This window comes from Aspergillus wentii, assembly GCF_001890725.1.
Source record: "Aspergillus wentii DTO 134E9 unplaced genomic scaffold ASPWEscaffold_1, whole genome shotgun sequence".
NCBI classification, from domain to species: domain Eukaryota; kingdom Fungi; phylum Ascomycota; class Eurotiomycetes; order Eurotiales; family Aspergillaceae; genus Aspergillus; species Aspergillus wentii.
In genome coordinates, this window is record NW_024467832.1 from 1,122 (window position 1) to 19,515 (window position 18,394).

An 18,394-nucleotide genomic window follows, 5' to 3' on the forward strand; every position below is an offset into this window, starting at 1 on the left:
TGCTATAAGTACAAAGTCCAATATATTCTTAATATATTACAACTCAGGACTGATTATACTTTCTTATATAACACCAGAGATCCCTCCTAGAATCAGTAAAGGCAGTCATGATAGGTTCATTAAGAGATGCTGACAGACCTTATATAACTGACCTAATCATAGGGTCCTCTTCAATTTCATCCTCCTTCAGATTAAAGAGGTCAAGTATGTATCTGTCCTTTTCCTTTCCTTCAGTATGTTTCGACCTCTCTTTTAGTGCTTTGGGTTCTTATTGATTCTTCTCATTACCCTTCCCTTGGCTAATAGCCCCCTTTCCTTCTTGTTCTTCTCCCTCTTCGTCTTCCTCTTCCTCTTCTTCTTCCTGTTCCTCATTATTATCTTCCTTGTTGTTTTGTTCATTATACTTATTGGCTGCATCATTATCTTCCTCATTGTCCTCCTCATTGTCCTTATTATCAATATCATTCTCATCCTCAGGGTCACCATCTTCATCAACATCAGCGCCATCATCTTCGCCATCATCTTCGCCATCATCTTCGCCATCATCTTCGCCATCATCTTCGCCATCATCTTCGCCATCATCTTCGCCATCATCTTCGCCATCATCTTCGCCATCATCTTCGCCATCATCTTCCTCATTGTCCTTACTATTGTCCTGGTCCTGCTCATAACCCTCATCACCAGGCTTAACATCTTGGTCATCGTCTTGGTCATTATCTTGATCATTGTCTTGACCTTCTTCCTGATCATCCCCTTGATTCTCATCTTGGTCTGGGTCTTGATCATCTTCTTTATTATCTTGATCTCCACCACCGTCATCATCCTCTTCGTCCTTATTATCCTCATCTTCATCCTCATTGTTATCATCAGGTTCATCATCAGGCTGGTCATCTCGATCTCCACCATCTCTTTCATCTGCATTATCTCCATCATAATCGCCTTCATCTTCCCCTTGGCCATCATCTTCCCCTTGGCCATCATCTTTAGCATAAATCAGTATTTGCTATAGCTTTTTGGGTTTGTGTTATTAAAGATGAGGGATTAATTAGACTATCCTCGCCACTAGTTGATAGTAACTACGCACAATGTGATTTAGAAGACTGAGCGGGAGTATTGCGATGCAACGTCAAGGAAATCGACCAAGGCCCTCTCAAAGGTATGGTAGGGGAGGGATAGAGAGGGAAGTGTGGACTTCAGGGTTAATTTACTTACCTAAAAAAGCTCTCACAGAGTAAACTCTATATATACACTGGGGAAAACTGGGAAGGATGCATCTCCGGGTGAAATTATCCGCGCCATTAATCAGGATCACATTCTGTATTCAAGGTGCGGCCAGACTGTCATCAGTCTGATGTGAGGTCATTGGCAGCACCAAGATAATTGAAAAAGTGGAACTACTTCCCCAGACTGTCATTTGTATCTACCCCGCATTTCAACAAAACTAGGCATCTTTTTTATTGGTGCTTATTGAGTAAGTGCGGGGAAAAGATCGTCATTTGTTGGTCCGAATCTGGGGTGTAAAGCGAAATTAAACCGCCGTAGTACGTAAAATTAACCTTAAATGTCTTGGTCTGCTCAGGCATAGAATTGAAAAGGGAAAACTATAATAACACGGGCGAAAACCCGTGCCGGTCTGGAGTCCCGGTGCGTGGCCCGGGTTTTCTCAAAGTTTCTTTGATTGTTCAAATATTTTCGTTCTCGAATTCTCAAATATCCTTTTCCCCCAAGCCTTTATACATTATACATGATACACCATATATTATACGTCATACATTCATAACTATATTTCTCAACATGCCGGAGGAAAAAAAGGAAGAGTCTTTATCACCTGTGACTTCGCGTCTCGAAGAATATACCGAAGGTCAACATGATGCCGTCTTTGGAGAAATCACGGAAAAGGGTCCGAATTACCGCAATGTATGTATACATATTCGATAACTACCTTATCTACACAAAAACTTCTTTCTGTTTCTATTTCATCGGTCTAACATTTCAGGTACTTATTAGGTAGGATGGCTAGGAACAACTGTGCTGATGTTAAAAACCCAAATCGGACTTGGCGTGCTCTCGATCCCAGTTGCTTTTGATGCACTGGGTATAGTCCCAGGTGTGATTTGCTTATGCGCTATTGCAGGTATCACCTCCTGGTCCAACTATATTGTCGGTACTTTCAAGCTTCGGCATCCTGAGGTCTACGGCATTGACGATGTTGGTCAACTGTTACTCGGTCCCACTGGGAGGATTCTTCTCGGAGGCGCGTTCTGTCTCTGTAAGTTGAACAACATAGACTAGCATGGGTGTCACTTGCTGACGCTGACAGGGTGGGTGTTCGTTGCCGGCTCGGGAATGTTGGGCCTTTCTATCGGTTTAAACGCAGTCTCAGATCATGCGGTTTGCACCGCAGTTTATGTTGCTGTTGCTGCGATTGTAGCATGTATCCTAGGTAGTATTCAGACGCTAGGCCGTATCTCCTGGATGGCTTGGGTTGGTTTGGCTTGTATTATTACCTCAAGTGAGTTTTCTCTTTTACCTTTCTGTGGATTTGATCTAATCTGTCTGTCTGTTTGTCACCAGTCATGATCGTCACCATCGCTGTCGGCCTCCAAGATCGTCCCTCCGCGGCGCCAAAAGACACCGTCTGGGTATCTGATTACAAGATTGTGAATAGCGATGCCTCATTTGCTGATGCCATTGGTGCCGTATCGACCCTTGTCTTTGCGTACGCCGGTACACCAGCTTTCTTCTCCATCGCGGCAGAGATGCGGGCCCCCCATCATTATAATCGATCGATGATACTCTGCCAATCCCTTATGACTTGTTTTTATATTGCGATTGGTGTTGTTATTTACTATTACTGCGGGTCCTATGTCTCTTCCCCAGCCCTTGGCTCTGCTGGCCCAGTCTTGAAGAAAGTTAGCTATGGATTTGCCATTCCAGGATTATTGGCGAGTACCTTACTATTTATCCACGTAAGAATTTATCGCTCTAAAAGGCAAACATGGCTCAAACGATACTGACATTATTTGAGATCACAGCAAAGTACATTTTCGTCCGACTTCTACATGGCTCACGACACTTAGCATCCAACACTCTGACCCATTGGATGGTCTGGCTTAGCTGTACCATCGGCATCGCCTTGATTGCGTATGTCATTGCTAGTGCTATTCCGGTATTTAGTGATCTTGTTTCTCTTGTTGGTGCTCTACTTGGTACCCCAATGTGTTTCCAGCCAATGGGAGGCATGTGGTTATATGATAACTGGACACATGGCAGGGGAGGTCAGCGATCACTAAGGTGGATCGCTATGGTCTGCTGGTGCATCTTTGTCATAGTTACCGGATTCTTCTTGATGATTGGAGGCACCTATGGATCCGTTGTGACCATTATGGACAGCTACAAGAAAGCTGGGGGTACAGCTGCCTGGTCATGCGCCGATAACTCCACCTGATATGCATATTTTCCTGCTTTTGGATACGATATGGATTTTTGATATACCTTCTGGTAATGGTCAGCTCATTATTTCATCAAGTTTGCAGGGAGTGCTGCACATTGAGATAGATACATTTGTGGGCATTAAAGCTATATTTTTCTGATTTCGAGTCATAAATGTCCATATTTCACTGCCATGGCAACACTCCTTTTGTTATTTAAATACTCAGTAGAATAGCTGGGCAACGGGCTAGACAGTCGATATTAGTAGGAGAACGCAATGTTTTGTACACAAGAAGCTATCTAAATTCTGGACTAGAAAGGAGATAGGAGATCCGTGGCGTTCGTCGGCACTTCGCTATCCCGACATGCCAATCTTTCGATGGTTTCCCCAACACGACATTTTTTTGGATAAGTCAGCGAAAACTGGAAAAGTACTTGGGCAGTAGCCAGCTGCCAACAAGAACGCCACGGATGCCCTATCTCTTTCCTAAGAAGGAGCTTCATGCATGTATGCGCTTAATGTGATTATATCACTTACATCAATATTCTATCTGATGCTTCATTAGGTATATGACCCGATGTTGTATAATGATCGAATGGTGGAAGAAGATGAGGGGTAGACAAAGTAAATTGAATTACCGCTCTTGGCTGCATCGAAGGCATGTCGTACCCCAATAGAAAAAAATGCCAGTCCAAGATATGGAAATTGTTAATTCGGGAACCTTCTTCAATATACCATCGTACATAATTCAAACAATCTTGAAGTACATTCTGCTGTATCTATAAACATAGCGAAACATTAATTCTGAGGTAGCCCAAAGGTAAACCCGGCAGCGTGATTATGAGAAAGACCGCAATACTAGTGTGGCAATTAATATATGCCGCATGAGTTATAGTTGACCACTAATTAGCCGAGTGCTGATACACGGACAGGAAAAAAATATTTAGTCAGGCACTATGTCCACTAATTTTCGGTCTCAGATCTGAAATAATCTGCACAGCTTTCAGAGGCGACATGCGGTTGATTTTCAACGCAGCTATTTTCCACCTGTTAGCAATCCTTGATGGGCTCCAGAGTGTAGATTGCCATTACAATATTGATAAGAGCTACTGCATTGACGTGCACTCCCATCCAATCCCGCAGATCTGGGTCAACGCACTGATTGAGCATGTATATTCCTTCACCAACGATAGCCTCGTGGTGGAAGAATTCCCAGTTCCCGACTGGACGCTCGAGGGTTTTTTGCACAGTATGGACAGTTACGGAGTCAATCATTCCACGGTCCTAATTACGACTCCCAGAGTTTATTTTCTCGCATCGAACCCATATATCGTCTGTATTCCACCGCGTATTACTCCATGCGTCATGAATCAACCAATTCAGTGTTGGAATAGCCTGAAAAAAAATTAAACTGATAAATATGCGACTCATGTATACCATCACAGTCCCTGATTCAGAAGGAAAAGGTCTTATAAAGATGTTGCAACAAACCAATTGAGTGTGAATTTCACATTCCACTATAAAACTGGCTAATAAATAAGACCACCCGTACATACGAATTATTGTGGGAAAAACTGTGATTGAATATCCGTTATTTATAAGGCAAGTCTAAATCTTAAATAATCAAAGTTAAGGGTAAACTGCCACAACTCTGACCTCACACAGCAAAAGGTATTTCAAAGACAAAGGACAAATTTCTTCGACCAGTTTCCCAGTAAGCCACCGGCACTAGCATGGCAAGAGCCATACTACTATGTGCGGCACCGTACGCGATTGATGTGACAGTTCCTGTAAGTCTTTTTGATTGTCAAAACAGGCTGGGAAATGAGCCAACCACCACTCCTCCTCACGCATACTCAGTCATATCAGGTCGTCGGCATTGGATAACCGGTTACATAATAAAATCAATTGTTTTTGTGCATATATGATGCCAGCTCTGACATCTTCTTCTTCTTATCAAGTAGCTTCGCCGCTGCAGCATAAGGGCCTACACTAATCGACAAGCCCAGCACAGTGAGACAAAGGTTTGCATAGCTAACTCTATTTTGACCTGGTGACATTCATCAATGTATAATGCTATGCTCCAAGACAATATCGCAGAAGGGCGGATTCTATTGACCCACTGAAACATGAACACGGTCAACTCCATCAGCGAAGAATTAACTGGTCTTCTCCATGACAGACATGGGATGAACATTCTCCCCAGGGTTGATAGGCTTGTTTCAGGAATTGATCCGCGCTTTCACTCATGGCTACAGATGCAAGGATGGGTGGAACATGGAACACAGCGCCACAGACGAGGGTGGATGCATAAACAAAATCAAGATGCGGTTTGGCAGAAGATAGTGTAGAGGCTTTTCCACAACGTAGCGATGCGAGTAAAATTGTTGGCACGATCAGAATTGGGCAGCTGTTCATCAGAATGATAGCATGCTGTCTGAGACTTGCAGAGAGGCCCACAGATGGGGTGACTGTGAGCAGAATCATGGGCAAGTAGAAAAACAGTATGATATAGCCGTATAACGCGTAGGATATCCGTGGGTTATTTGCAGGAGTCTCGTCTGCCGAGGCGATCTAGCTGAAGAAAGGCTGAGCGCAAGGTATAAGGGAAGACTTATGGCAAACCCCGTGAACAGGCTAGAACAGCCCAGGATAAATATATTACCATAGTCAGTGAGGTAGCCGTGGGCAAGGAAGTGGATTAAAGAGGATGATACGTACCCCATTGCAACTTGATTCCATGACTTTGTTCGATAGTTCTCAAGTGCGGTCAACATCCATGCCAGTGATATTCCCCCCAAAAAACCAAATATCTGCAAGCTCTCAAGAGACACTTCTGCATCACTGACTGTTATATACATCAGGAAGAGAATTGATAGACCCTGGTCAAGAAGAGGGAGTCCGGTATAACTTGATCCTATGAACTTCTTTCGCCAAGATTGCTCAAAGAATATCTGGACAGATCCAAAATTGTGGGCATTACCCAAAAGATGCATAATCCGAATACTGATAGAAATAGGAGAAATAACTTGGCTATCTGTATCATCATGGTATGGAAGTCTTATCTTCTTCGGATTGATGTAATGGTAAGGGATTGCTCTTGATATTATATTATAAGAAGCTGATATGAGCTTGGAAGTAGACAGATAGTTCATGGCATAAATAAAAATTCAGATAAGAGCCCAGCAAGATTTCAATTTGTGATCGACCGATCGAGGCGAATACGCCCCTACCTGAAAATCTAATGAAGCCAGATGACTATCATCATATTGGTCCAGAGCGTGGTAGGTGATGGGATGTACTCCATGCACAAGTCTTATCATAAATACTGAGCGGTGATAAGTTCGGATTTTACTTCTCGTACACCACCGGGCAGTCTCTGTTGAGAAAACGATGTTTTGAAAATTACATGGTTTGGACTACCTAACTACGGTCTGGTTATCTACATTCACAATCCCTTTTTTCCCACGATATATTATCACAAGTATTTGTCATGGCCCATCGAGCGACCTTAAGAGGGAGTGATTTGGGGTGTGATTTGATACCTATTGATATATGCTAGGAGGTTCATCTCACACTTGAAGTAAACAACAGTAACTTGCTAGTTGGTTCAATATGGCCTTGTGAAATTAGAGATTTATCAAGTGAAATAGAGCATAGTTAGTGGTGACGTAAAAAATACCAGATTCTTAAATACACAAGTGAATTTTTAGAAATATCGTGATACTGTATCGCAGCTAGATATATAGAAGTACTATTAGTTATTATCAGCTACACATAAAACACAACACATTGCAGTTCTCTGTATTTTAAAAATGCCTAACCAATTGCCTTCATATTATGGACTATGTATTAATAGTTTGGCACGATCTGCTAAAGGATAAAACGCACCTTAGAACCCTTAATATGGTATACAGGACCGCACTGATCTAAGTTCTGTCTGAACCTTGGCCATGCAGACACTGGAAGTTGAGGCATATTTCTGCATAGCAATATGTATTTAGAAGTCGCTATAGCAGGAAGTCAGGAAGAAGAGGTCTACTGCTTTTACTACTACTAATATCTAATTAGCGCTCAGTTCACCAGTAATCATCCAATATCAATGAGTTATAAGCCAAGGAATTCTAATACATCTGCAAACTTGGAAATCCATTTTGCCTGAATGTTGTCACTCAAGGAAACTGAATTCTCTTCCTTTATATTAGCTTCCCATTCGTCTCTTCCAACGGAATTCCACAAGGGATCATTGCTTGGCAGAGGGAACTGAAGTTCACTGGCAGGTAGTAAGGGCCTGCCTTCTAGACTTGCGTTGCTCAATTTCACACAAAGCTTATACAGTGTTATGTTGAATCGCTTGATTTCTTCGACACCCACCCAGACAAATGAGGGCAGGTCTGCTTCCTTATACCTGGCGAGCATGTTCGGATAGAAGAACATGCCCAGTCTTCGACAGCTTCCAACAAGTGATTTGAGTAATAGTAAATGCGCAGCGGAAATAGACACCTTCAGGTCAAGGTTGACAATACTTTCACTTTTCGTGAGAATAGAGAAGATCACGTGTAGAAGGATAGCCTGGTACGTCGCTATTGGCCAGAAGCAAGTGCTGCCAGGCCCCTCTACTTCTGAGGCATCCCATTTCTCCTATAACTTACGCGTCAGCCAAACAAGTGCATTGCAGATCAGTGATATGATGTACCCTTTGATCCCGAATAGCAAAATCAAGTTTACCATGAAGCTCCATTGCCGCAGACTGCGCAGACCGTTCTCCCATGGTCCACATGCCTATAGCTACTATTGAGTGTAGCAGTAGTGGGGTTTCCTGGCGTACATTGAACGATCCTTTATGGATGAATGGCCAGCAGGGGTGGAATACCTCAAAATAATGATGAACGTACTGCTTCCTCTTCTCCCAATAATACAGTTGTGACTTTGCATGGTTTAGAGATGATGAAGGTGGGGCCAAGGAACTGGGATATGGCTCTTCTGCAACACTGGCATGGTCTTGAAAAGAACATTGAATGTTGCGACGAACACACTCTTCACATGGTACACCCCCTTCGCACCGGCTCTTGCCTGCATGGCAACTCACACAAGCTCGGCGCGCGCGATTTAGAGGCTCTGTTATTTTATGCTGTTTTCGAACATGGCGTTGAAGTGTATCACTAAATTGCAACGTTCTACAGTCAGGGTTTTGGTGTTGAGGAAGGATAAGTGAAAGCACACAGATACCTTCGTGTAAATTGGCGACCACAGATGGAACAGGGAAAGACCTGCTGCTGGGTGTGTTTTGATGCTTCATGGCGCTTTAGATGCTCCTTGCGCCGGTACCTTGCATTGCAGCCAGGAAATTGACACTGGAACGCGTCGTACGCGAAAGGGTCCGAGGGACCCTGAATGAGGTCGATTTCGCTGCCGAACATTTCCATCAGTAAAATCGGCCCTGGCAACCAGCGTTTCTTCAAAAATGGTCTGGAATCAGAGGAAGAGTGGGCCTTGCTGAGGTTCGCATGGGTGTTCGGGTTGTCAAATAACTCCTTGACCTCCTGCCCGGCTCCCACCGGCTTCCCACCGGCCTCCCGCCGGGTTAGTAATTCTGCGAAATCAGGACTCTCGAACGCTTACCTATTAGAATTTCTAATCATTAAGATTTTTGGAATAAATTACAAGGCAAAAGCAACGCATAAATATGTCTGAACCCCCCAATATTTGGCCTGTAGCTCAGTGTGAATTCTGTCATACCTCAGAGCCATGACTCCTTCCATCCTCATCGTTGGTGCCACCGGCAATACCGGCCGAGCCGTCGCCCAAACATTGCCAGAGCTGCTTCAATCCAGCAGCACTTTGTCCGAGCACCGCATTATTGCTCTCACTCGCTCTTCGGACAGTCCAGTGGCACAAGCCCTTGCCAAAAGAGCCGGAGTTGAAGTGATTGAACAGAACTGGGTTGAGATCACCGCCGACTGGCTCCGCGAACACCAAGTTGCTAGAGCATTCATTGCATCGCACAATGAGCCCAACCAGTTTGCCGAAGAGTCGACCTTCCACCTCAACGCCCTCAACGCCGGCGTCAAATATATCGTGCGGATCTCAACCACGGCTGCAAATGTCCGCCCGGACTGCCCTGCCTACTATGCACGCCAGCACTGGGCCATCGAGGCTCTGCTCGGCTCACCCGAGTTCGATAATTTGCAGTGGACCTCTCTTCAGCCGAACGTCTTCTCGCCATTCATCCTGGCCCCCGCTGCGGAATTCATCAAGAAATACCGCAAGACTGGAGAGCAGGATACACTTCGGTTGATGACGTCAGAGGATGCACCCGTCGGCCTTGTCGATCCTGACGAAGTTGGTGTTATTGCAGCCCATCTCCTGTCCCAGGACGACACTTCTGCGCATAACAAGTCCAAATACGTTTTGAATGGGCCCGAGGATATCACTGGAATTCAAATTGTCGCAATGGTTGAGCAGCACATTGGTAGGCCCGTCAAAAACGTTAGCTACAAGGATGTTTCATTCATCGACATGCTATATGAGTATCAGTACGCGGCCACCAGGCAATCGAAGAATGTCATCTACTCCATCAGGCAGGCCCCGGAGACGGCGTGGGAAGGGAAATGCTCGACTTCAACGACCAGCAAGGAGATCCTGGAGCTTGCTGCTCCGAAGCGTACACCTGCTGATAGCTTGAGGGCTTTACTTGAGGGCTGAAATCATATATTGAAAAATAGTGGTCTATCTGGGTAAATCAAGCTGCATGTATTGGGAAAACAGGAAATCTATATTTATTTGGCTCATAAGCAAAGAAATCAATAATCGAAGATATCAGTTCTAGCCAAACAATGACCGTTTAGAATAGGACTTTCACAGATTGGCGTGTGGGAATGATACCTGCTTTAGCTTTTATGTGGGGTGCAGAATAACAATCCAGAACGCTGAGTAATATGGAGCTGATTTAAATTAGTGATCTGATGACAGCAGTTATTGCTCATTTCCTGCTCACCAACCTCCTTGTTGTGAAGTGAAGTTTTTGGTGGTAGCGCTCACCTCGGGAATTCATCCAGTGCCATGTACCAGCCTACTCAAATTATGTTCGACAACTACAATCTTTTCGACGGGAAGACCTATAACGCTTGAATAGCTCACGGATAATTCAAGGCAGCAAATATTTTATTTGCAGTTGCATTTGCCAGGAAAATGGAGAAGAAGGGAATATATTCGTATTACCTGCACCCGGGGGTCTGTCTGGAGTAGATCCAGCAGAGTGGCCAATTGTGGGATCTATGTTTGAAAACAAGCAGCTCCAAATGCCGAAGGAAAAGAACATTGAGCAGGGCTGCGCGACTACTTTTGCTGCGATCCTGGACCCCGCGCCTAACGGTAAGTATATGAGTAATGGCAGTTGAACGAGTGGAAAATGGGCTATCAATTTCACGCAGGTCGATCATGGTTTTTTTTAAATGACTACATCCATAAAAGGGTTTGGATAAAAGCTTGACGCCTTTGATGCAGAGAAGTTGTGGACTCTGAGTGGCAAAAATGCCCAGGAAGAAATTTGCTACCGAAATGCCTCTTTGGTCCTGCTTCTAAATGATTCAACATGGTTTCAAACACATATAACGTGGCTGGATTGGTGCCTGCCTTCGCGTTCTTCGGTAACTAGATTTGTTCACGTGAATTCTTTTGGAACATGTCCATGGTTTTTGTTCTCTTTTTGAGCAATGGCAGCGTAGAAATCCTACGAGTAAATGTCGAACTAAAAAAGTAGTCAAATAACTACTACTAGATCCCTCCGGATACGATTATTCAAGTGTACTCGGTCGGCCAAACATTGTGTAGTATGTAATCCGACTGTGACCATGCTCTTGCGGGAGAGCCCCTAGGAGCGGTAAGCTTACCCAGATCCATTGATCAATCTGACCCAGCTTCTTCTGCGATGAAGCTGTGTGATTGCTTTACAAGAAAGATTCCATCTGTCCAGGGAGCTGTTTAAATCCACGTCAAACAGAGTATGGAGGAATCATAGGAGGAGAAGGACGTAGTCGCGGTGCGGAAGAGGGTCTTTCGCGGGGGATTAGGTGCCACAGAAATCCTAGCAGTGGGGACTTCCGTATTATTTTTTAATTGCTGTCTGAACTTTAGGCCAGACTATCTCCGTCGACTCTAACCCAGGGCTTGACCCAGTGAAGAAAGGGACTATGCTCTTGCAATAGTCCTAGCAAAACTCATCTTTGCCGCCAGATACGAAGATAGACGTATAATCGAGACAGTTTCGACTTATTCAAGACTTGTTAGAGAATGGATAAGAGGACTGAGGTGATGAGTAGTTTTATGATAATTCGAATTTGAAATATATGTTTCTAGGTACCAAATGTACTATTTTAGGAGCCAGCCCTTGCCATTCAAGTTAGTCGTCGTCAATAATGGTATTGTGTATGGCCATCCGTGTTTGCCCATGGTGCAATAATAATGATATTCTTAAAATGTGTAGGGGTTTAGGTCGAAGACTACTGAAGACTAAGATTGGTGAATGAAAATGACCTGAAATCTGTCGTCCATTGAAGAGCCTCGTGATGACTGAATACTCAACAAGCCCTGAACGTAACCTGCGCTAAACAATCCCTGGAGTATCCGCAATGCGGAAAACGTACTTGATAGCGCTTGCTTTTCCAGCCTTCAAGTCTTTCAAGGCTCTCTCAACACCTTCGAGGCCTCGCGGCCTAACCTCGAAAGGATGGCCGGAGAAACTGCCATTTTGCAATGCTCTCGTAAGATACCGAGAGAAAACGAATCCTAGTTCCTCATCATTACCAAACCCAGGTTGCCTGTGCACCGATCCCACAGAAGTAATCGATTTGACAGCAGGTGAGACGTCCAGGTCGTTGGGCAATACAAAATCAACCTGTCCGCCCGGAGTGACCGACTGCTTTAAGACTTCTGCGCTTTGCGTAATGATAACGGTATCAAGTGCGTGGTGCACAGTAGAATGTCCTGCCAGTACAAGGCTGTCTCTTATCGCCTTGATCGTTGCTCCTGCTCCTTCACGATAGTCGATCACCGTATCTCCTTTGCTTTGATCTAGGAGGCCCCGTACAAATTGTGATCCCTTCCCTGCAATGGCAATAATTGGATGGATGTTGCTGTTGCGCGCCAATTTAATCGCGTAAGAGCCAACAGCCGTGCTTGCGCCGTAAACGATGAATGGGGTTGGTTTTACTGCAGGGTTCCACGGCGGTGGGAATTGAAGGTGTGCATACAAGGACACAGCGGCAGTCAAGGCAGCAAGAGGGATTGTTGCGGCTTCTGTGAATCTTGGTCAGTTATGATCTATATGAATGTTCTTGCATTAGCGCACCTTCAAATGAGGTGTGCTTAGGAAGATGGAAAGTTGTATGACTCCACGCCAGTGCGTACTCAGCATACGAGCCGCCGGGCGTACACATTTCGTGGAATGCTGCGACGCGATCGCCTGGCTTGGTAAAAAGTTAGCTCAGACAAATATAACTAGTCTAGACGGCTCACTTTGAACTCAACCACTCTAGATCCGACCTTTTCAACCACACCGGCAACATCGTCTCCTTGGTTCACTCCCTTCTTGGCCTCAATCATCATGTCCAAAGTGCTGTCCCCAGAAGCTGCAAGGTCTGGGACTTTCCAGTCCTTGGGATTCGACCCAGAAACGACCACTTTGATAAGAACTTGGTCCTCATTTGGCTGAGGAATCGTGCTCTCGACAATCTTTACGGTCGGGCCTGCCAGATTGATAGCCTCCTTCATGATTCGCAATTTGGGTATTCGACTTTGAGTAAGTTGAACTAATAGCTTCCGGGTACAGTCGAAGGCAGACGTTCATAACCAGCTCGCACAATTGCCTTGGGTGAAGAAAAATATTTATAGTGAATTGGCTTATAAATCCCCTTGTTCATTCAAAACAGTTAAGAAAGCTTTTATCTCATCTTTTGCGTCATAAATGGCATATTAACTGCTAAGCGACGTGCCAGTGATGGGAGACCGGTGGGAGAGTGGGAGAGTGAGTGGGAGACCAGTGGAACCCGGGACACCGGTTTGTAATCTCCCACCAGAATGAATTATAAGCCAAAGCACAAGTCTCTCAACTTTACGACAAAGCACCCGTTCAAACTCGAAGAAGTTCAATCATGGCTGCCGCAAGAGATAACTTTAAGCCCTACATACCTGTTGCCGGGGGCGCGGATGATGGCTGGTCAAAAGAAGGCCAGGCGACTGCCACATGCTACTGTGGCGCAGTACAGTTGGCCTTTGTAGGTTCTCCCAAGCATATATTCCGTCTAATATATCCCGCTTATGTGATGGAAAAACTTCAGCCAACACAAGGCCCAGGCCTAATCGGCACATTCACCTGCCATTGTGTGGACTGCCGCAAAATCACCGCATCCATGTTCGCCACCAATTTCATTGTGGCAGACACACACATAAAACACCTACGTGGCCAAGAAACACTCAAGTCGTTTACCCAGTCGAAAACCATAGCCTCTGGCAAGGCAATGACAAATTGTTTTTGTTCTACGTGTGGCTGACTCATGTACCGCATCAGTGAAAGGTTCCCGGGGCATTGTATGCTGCGTACCGGAACAGTGGATGATTTCACCCTGCATGAAACGAGATTGAAGCCTAGGATTGAGATATATACCAAGGACCGTGTAGGATGGCTTCGGGGTGCAACTGATGTGGAGCAAGTCAAGGGATCATCTCATACTCCGGAGGGTTCTGGTCCTTTTGTACTCTGAAGTAATTGGGGCCTCGGTGTATTAACTCCATAGCTCTATTTATAAGGTTACCAGAGACAGTTATATCCACCTGTAGTCCTAGGTGATATTTGAACCTAGGAAATCCACGTTCCATTGGTCCAACCTTACAGAAGTGCGTATACATTACAAATGACGGGCATCGAAGGGCTCCGTCCCCAGATCTCGCAAACAGATTTCAATGGAACCTTCCATTACAGCCGAAATGGTGTCTGCAGAACGCACAATCCTGGGCTGGTATTGGGCTGGGACACCCTGTATGATTTGCTGGATGAGCCATTCTGATGCGCTGAATCCACCAAGAAGAAATATATTCTATTTAATGTTTTTACGTCAGCAGAGCTAGCCAAATACCAGGTACGGGCATCTTACCCGAATCCGTCGACTCTGTATATCAGCAGCCTGGATTTGATTGGTGATCAGCCTCAAGATACGATCGACGACCGGATCAAAACATTGTCGAACTTCTTCATTCGTAAACACCATAGAGCCCCCCTTGAGATGAGCCTGAGCTAGATCGAACTCAATGGCCACATCTGCTGCCCATAGCCGGCGGTTGTTGTTAAACTCTGCTTTGATTCTTCCTTCGAAATCCTCCATGCAGAGGCTGTGCGTTCTTCTGATGAGACGTGCCCCCTGCCCTTTTAAAACCTTGAGGTGGTTGGTATTCGCCTCGACGATGCTGCTCAAGTTCTTGTTGACAGTCATGGAGCCACATGAGTCGCTGCATCTTTCAATGCAATTGAAAATCGGGAAGGGATTCATTTGTTCAATTTTAAGGACATTCGAGTCTGTGTGAGATCCACCGCAGTTGACAACAAGTAGCATGTCACCAATACTCGCCTGCGTACTATTCCGAGTGGCGTATACTGCAGCAGCTTCAGACTCAGCGATGACAGCTAGATTATGTTTCTCTCCATCAACAGCGAATGCCCGAATGCCTGCCTCGTGTACTGCGTTCTTGGCCTCTTGGATGAAATCATCTGGTAGAGAGATCACATAACGGATGCGATCCTCCTTATTGAGCTCGACCCCTAATGCCTGCTGGACCTCGGTCTGCAAACTCTCATAAAGCTTGAAGAAATAATCCGCCATAACATCGATATCTGATTTCCCGGGGGGTGGCGATGAGATCTCCGAACGATCGCTTGTTGGGGTATTTGTGCATTGCATCGACCGCAGTTTCAATAGTTCGACTTTATATTCTCCCTGAGGTCTCCACGCAGTCCAGTACAAGCGTTGGGCCATTGGAGAGCCCCAGTGCGTGACCTCCAAGTTCTGATTGTAGAAGATGATGGTCGGAAAGTTCAGCTTTCTAATCGTGGTGATATTTGAAGGTGTTTTATGATCAGTTAGAAAACACGCAGCGGCCCCAGAGCATGTCGCTCCAAAATCAATGGCAACGACCGCTCTGTTTGTGGTGGAATTAATATCCGTTGGGTTATCCATGCTGAGCATCCTAGTTTATATGGAAGATTATTTGGATAATGGCCATTTAGAAGGACGGTGTCTAGCTTTATTACTGTTCATCTACACAGCCCCACGAGGCACTGCCACGCGGGGTAAAAGTGAGTACAATTGGGGCCAAGGGGATTATGAACAGTGGATTAAAAATAGCATCACAATATCCTATGGGACAGCAATGTGGAAATGAAAATATCCATCAAAAGTGACCGGCGGCGGGCATCGGCAACAGCGGACAAGCACCATTGTCGCAGCCAACATAGGAGACCGTATTACCCCACCAGTTGATATTGACTGGATGGTATTGAACCGCAAAGAACACAATGATGGCAGAGATTGCAACGCCAGTGGAAAAGGCCGATGTGAGTACGTAGGCATACTTTTCCCACCATGCCAACCAGCGACGCTTGACCCAATAGTTGACAACAAATCCCACCATTAGAGACGGCCAGCCGTATGTCAGGTTGTAGGGAGCGAGATATGTCGCACCGTTGAGCAGAAGAGGAATATGGACGTATCGTAGGCTGGAGCGCGGATACCATTTGGCAAGGAAATAGAACGGAATCGGGAGGAGTGCGCAGACCAGAAAGCTGTAGAGCATCGGATTGTAGATATCCCCCGTCCCAAACAGCGCCTTCGGACCGATGGCTCCCCAAATGACGGACGATGTATAAAAGTCCCGAGCACCTGAATTGGTCAGTAAGAGGGATGGGGCGGATTAGATTGGGCTTACCGGCGCAGTTGAATTTGGCACTTTGGGTCAGAGAGCAGACATCCTCGATGTTGGCCAGAGCCCACGCATTCACACCCAGAGAGACAAAGGCACCAACAACGGTCGCGACCAGCTGGGCAGAGAACATGACGCGAGGCGCAATCTTCATGTAATGGCCGAGCTTGAGATCAGCCACAAACTGAATCGACTGGGCGCAAGTGATGTAGCCAAAGTTCTTGAACAGCAAATTGGCGATTGGCTTGTTGGGAATGGCGTAACCGGCGATGAACTCCGCAATCACATTGTTGGTGACTTCGCTGTTTGTGATGGCGTACATCATTCCGTATGGGATCTGTAAAGCGAGGCAAAGGAAAATGGACAGAACAATGCCCCAGATGGGCATGCCGGTGTTGTAGATGCTGACGGAGATGCAGCCAAAGACGAACGCAATTGCCAGAACAGAAAGATACCACCATTCGGGAACTTCTTTGTACCGCTTCATAAGGCGGTTATGCACGTCCCCATGCTCCTCGCGCGCATTGGTCCATTTGAATACTGCCCGAAAGCCTTTGGCCAGCTCTCGACGGTTGTAAAGGGCAACATGGACAATGGCAGCAAGATAGAGACCAAACGACGCCATAAATACCACAGAGTAGCCCGCGGTGAGATATGGGGGACTGTATTTGTTGTAGGCATCCACATCCAGCTCAGCCTGGCTGTTTAACACGCGGGTGACCTCGTATGTCCTGCCCTGGTTGTCGTAAACATCGTTGCTGTTGATGGGCAGATAGGCATAGTTCCAAACGTTTTTCCAGTACATCGGAACCATCACGACAAACACCGCTATAAACATACCAGACACATTGTTCAGGAGAGAGTAGAATGGAAAGATGATGGGGTCGAAGATAGCATAGACGATGTTCCAGTCGAAGGTCGGCCAGGGATTGAGGCCCATCCCATTGATACCACCGCAGATCACGGCCAGGGTGACATTTTCGGGGGAGATCCAATTGATCCAGTTGAAGTATGAAAGTGCCTGGAAGATATATCCAGGGAACCAGTAGTAGAAGAACATGCCAACAAAGCAATACATGAAGAATCGATATCGGCTGATCGTCCAGCCGTTGGCATATGCATCGCGCCCCTCATCACTGTGCAGAGCCTTGTTGAGTGCGATGGTCGACAAACACTTGGGATAAATCATGGACGCTGGATAGACTAGAAATCTTCGCACGATTCCAGAGCATCCATATCCCAGGAGTTGGGTCGAAAGACAGACCAGGATTTGGAAGCCTGCATGATCATACAACTCTGTCATATTGTAAAAGTGCTTGGACTTTAGCACTTGCAGGATATAGGTCACATATGCTGTTCCATTGGGGCCTCCAAACGCAACATTGGCCATGACCGTGATCAACATGTGCTCTTTCTGATTGAATGGACCGGGATTGAGGGTGAAATGCCAGCCGAAGAGATTCCATTCCCTGGTCGGCAATGTCTTGGCCAAGAATACACCACATGGATATGACAGCAACTGCGCGACAGGAGAGTATATCGTAATCGTTGGGTATCGGAGGGTGAACAGCTGGTTGACGCCGGTGAAGATGATGGTCGAGATCAGGCCGAGAAACCAGGCCCGAAAGGTGTTTGCCGATTCCTCGGGATTGTCGGTGGGATCGACGACAGCACGCACTTCGGGGTACGGCGAGTCATTCTCGATCAGGTCATTGTGCTTGTGGACCTCGGCAATGATGCCTTGCAGCTGCGTCTGGTCGATCTTGCTTGGATTGGCGGCAAGGATCTCTCGTGCTTTATTGATGAGATCGACAGGGAAGTTGACATCCAGTTCATTCTCTTTGACTGTCTGTCTCAATTGAGCGAGTAGGCTGTCAATGTCAAGGCCGGTTGTGTCAACAGTACCCATCTTTTCCGAGTCATACTGCCCGTCAATGACGATGCTCTCTTTGACGTTGCCAGCCATTTTTCTGTCGTTGGGAAAATGGAGTA

General features: G+C 45.9%; 8 protein-coding genes across 8 annotated transcripts; 3 read left to right on the forward strand and 5 right to left on the reverse strand.

Moving 5' to 3' along the window:
* Positions 1-249: 249 nt before the first annotated feature.
* ASPWEDRAFT_33322 (uncharacterized protein) lies at positions 250-1,251 on the reverse strand (the record flags this gene model as incomplete). The annotated part of the gene is made up of 2 exons (XM_040833757.1): positions 559-1,251; positions 250-486 (listed from the first exon to the last, which is right to left on the reverse strand). The coding sequence occupies exons 1-2, from the start codon at positions 979-981 to the stop codon at positions 253-255; spliced, it is 657 nt and encodes a 218-aa protein (XP_040693653.1). The 5' UTR covers positions 982-1,251.
* Positions 1,252-1,646: 395 nt separating this feature from the next.
* On the forward strand, positions 1,647-3,741 carry ASPWEDRAFT_122563 (uncharacterized protein). Its single transcript, XM_040829162.1, has 5 exons — positions 1,647-1,917; positions 2,008-2,269; positions 2,321-2,512; positions 2,575-2,969; positions 3,029-3,741. The coding sequence occupies exons 1-5, from the start codon at positions 1,795-1,797 to the stop codon at positions 3,446-3,448; spliced, it is 1,392 nt and encodes a 463-aa protein (XP_040693654.1). The 5' UTR covers positions 1,647-1,794; the 3' UTR covers positions 3,449-3,741.
* A 3,772-nt stretch (positions 3,742-7,513) lies between these two features.
* ASPWEDRAFT_33325 (Zn(II)2Cys6 transcription factor) lies at positions 7,514-8,920 on the reverse strand. Its single transcript, XM_040833758.1, has 3 exons — positions 8,663-8,920; positions 8,130-8,595; positions 7,514-8,074 (listed from the first exon to the last, which is right to left on the reverse strand). The coding sequence occupies exons 1-3, from the start codon at positions 8,851-8,853 to the stop codon at positions 7,541-7,543; spliced, it is 1,191 nt and encodes a 396-aa protein (XP_040693655.1). The 5' UTR covers positions 8,854-8,920; the 3' UTR covers positions 7,514-7,540.
* Positions 8,921-9,099: 179 nt separating this feature from the next.
* On the forward strand, positions 9,100-10,380 carry ASPWEDRAFT_33326 (NmrA-like family protein). Its single transcript, XM_040833759.1, has one exon. It carries the CDS (start codon positions 9,182-9,184, stop codon positions 10,136-10,138), a length of 957 nt encoding a protein of 318 aa, XP_040693656.1. The 5' UTR covers positions 9,100-9,181; the 3' UTR covers positions 10,139-10,380.
* Positions 10,381-11,880: 1,500 nt separating this feature from the next.
* On the reverse strand, positions 11,881-13,587 carry ASPWEDRAFT_144336 (zinc-binding alcohol dehydrogenase family protein). The gene is made up of 3 exons (XM_040829463.1): positions 12,950-13,587; positions 12,783-12,900; positions 11,881-12,730 (listed from the first exon to the last, which is right to left on the reverse strand). The coding sequence occupies exons 1-3, from the start codon at positions 13,202-13,204 to the stop codon at positions 12,039-12,041; spliced, it is 1,065 nt and encodes a 354-aa protein (XP_040693657.1). The 5' UTR covers positions 13,205-13,587; the 3' UTR covers positions 11,881-12,038.
* On the forward strand, positions 13,395-14,063 carry ASPWEDRAFT_188617 (GFA family protein). The gene is made up of 2 exons (XM_040832236.1): positions 13,395-13,707; positions 13,771-14,063. Exons 1-2 carry the CDS (start codon positions 13,585-13,587, stop codon positions 13,981-13,983), a joined length of 336 nt encoding a protein of 111 aa, XP_040693658.1. The 5' UTR covers positions 13,395-13,584; the 3' UTR covers positions 13,984-14,063.
* A 113-nt stretch (positions 14,064-14,176) lies between these two features.
* ASPWEDRAFT_33327 (Hsp70 family protein) lies at positions 14,177-15,545 on the reverse strand. Its single transcript, XM_040833760.1, has 2 exons — positions 14,584-15,545; positions 14,177-14,526 (listed from the first exon to the last, which is right to left on the reverse strand). The coding sequence occupies exons 1-2, from the start codon at positions 15,457-15,459 to the stop codon at positions 14,338-14,340; spliced, it is 1,065 nt and encodes a 354-aa protein (XP_040693659.1). The 5' UTR covers positions 15,460-15,545; the 3' UTR covers positions 14,177-14,337.
* A 329-nt stretch (positions 15,546-15,874) lies between these two features.
* On the reverse strand, positions 15,875-18,311 carry ASPWEDRAFT_46953 (uncharacterized protein; the record flags this gene model as incomplete). The annotated part of the gene is made up of 2 exons (XM_040836873.1): positions 15,875-16,362; positions 16,409-18,311. The coding sequence occupies 2 exons, from the start codon at positions 18,309-18,311 to the stop codon at positions 15,875-15,877; spliced, it is 2,391 nt and encodes a 796-aa protein (XP_040693660.1).
* Between the last annotated feature and the right edge of the window lie 83 nt (positions 18,312-18,394).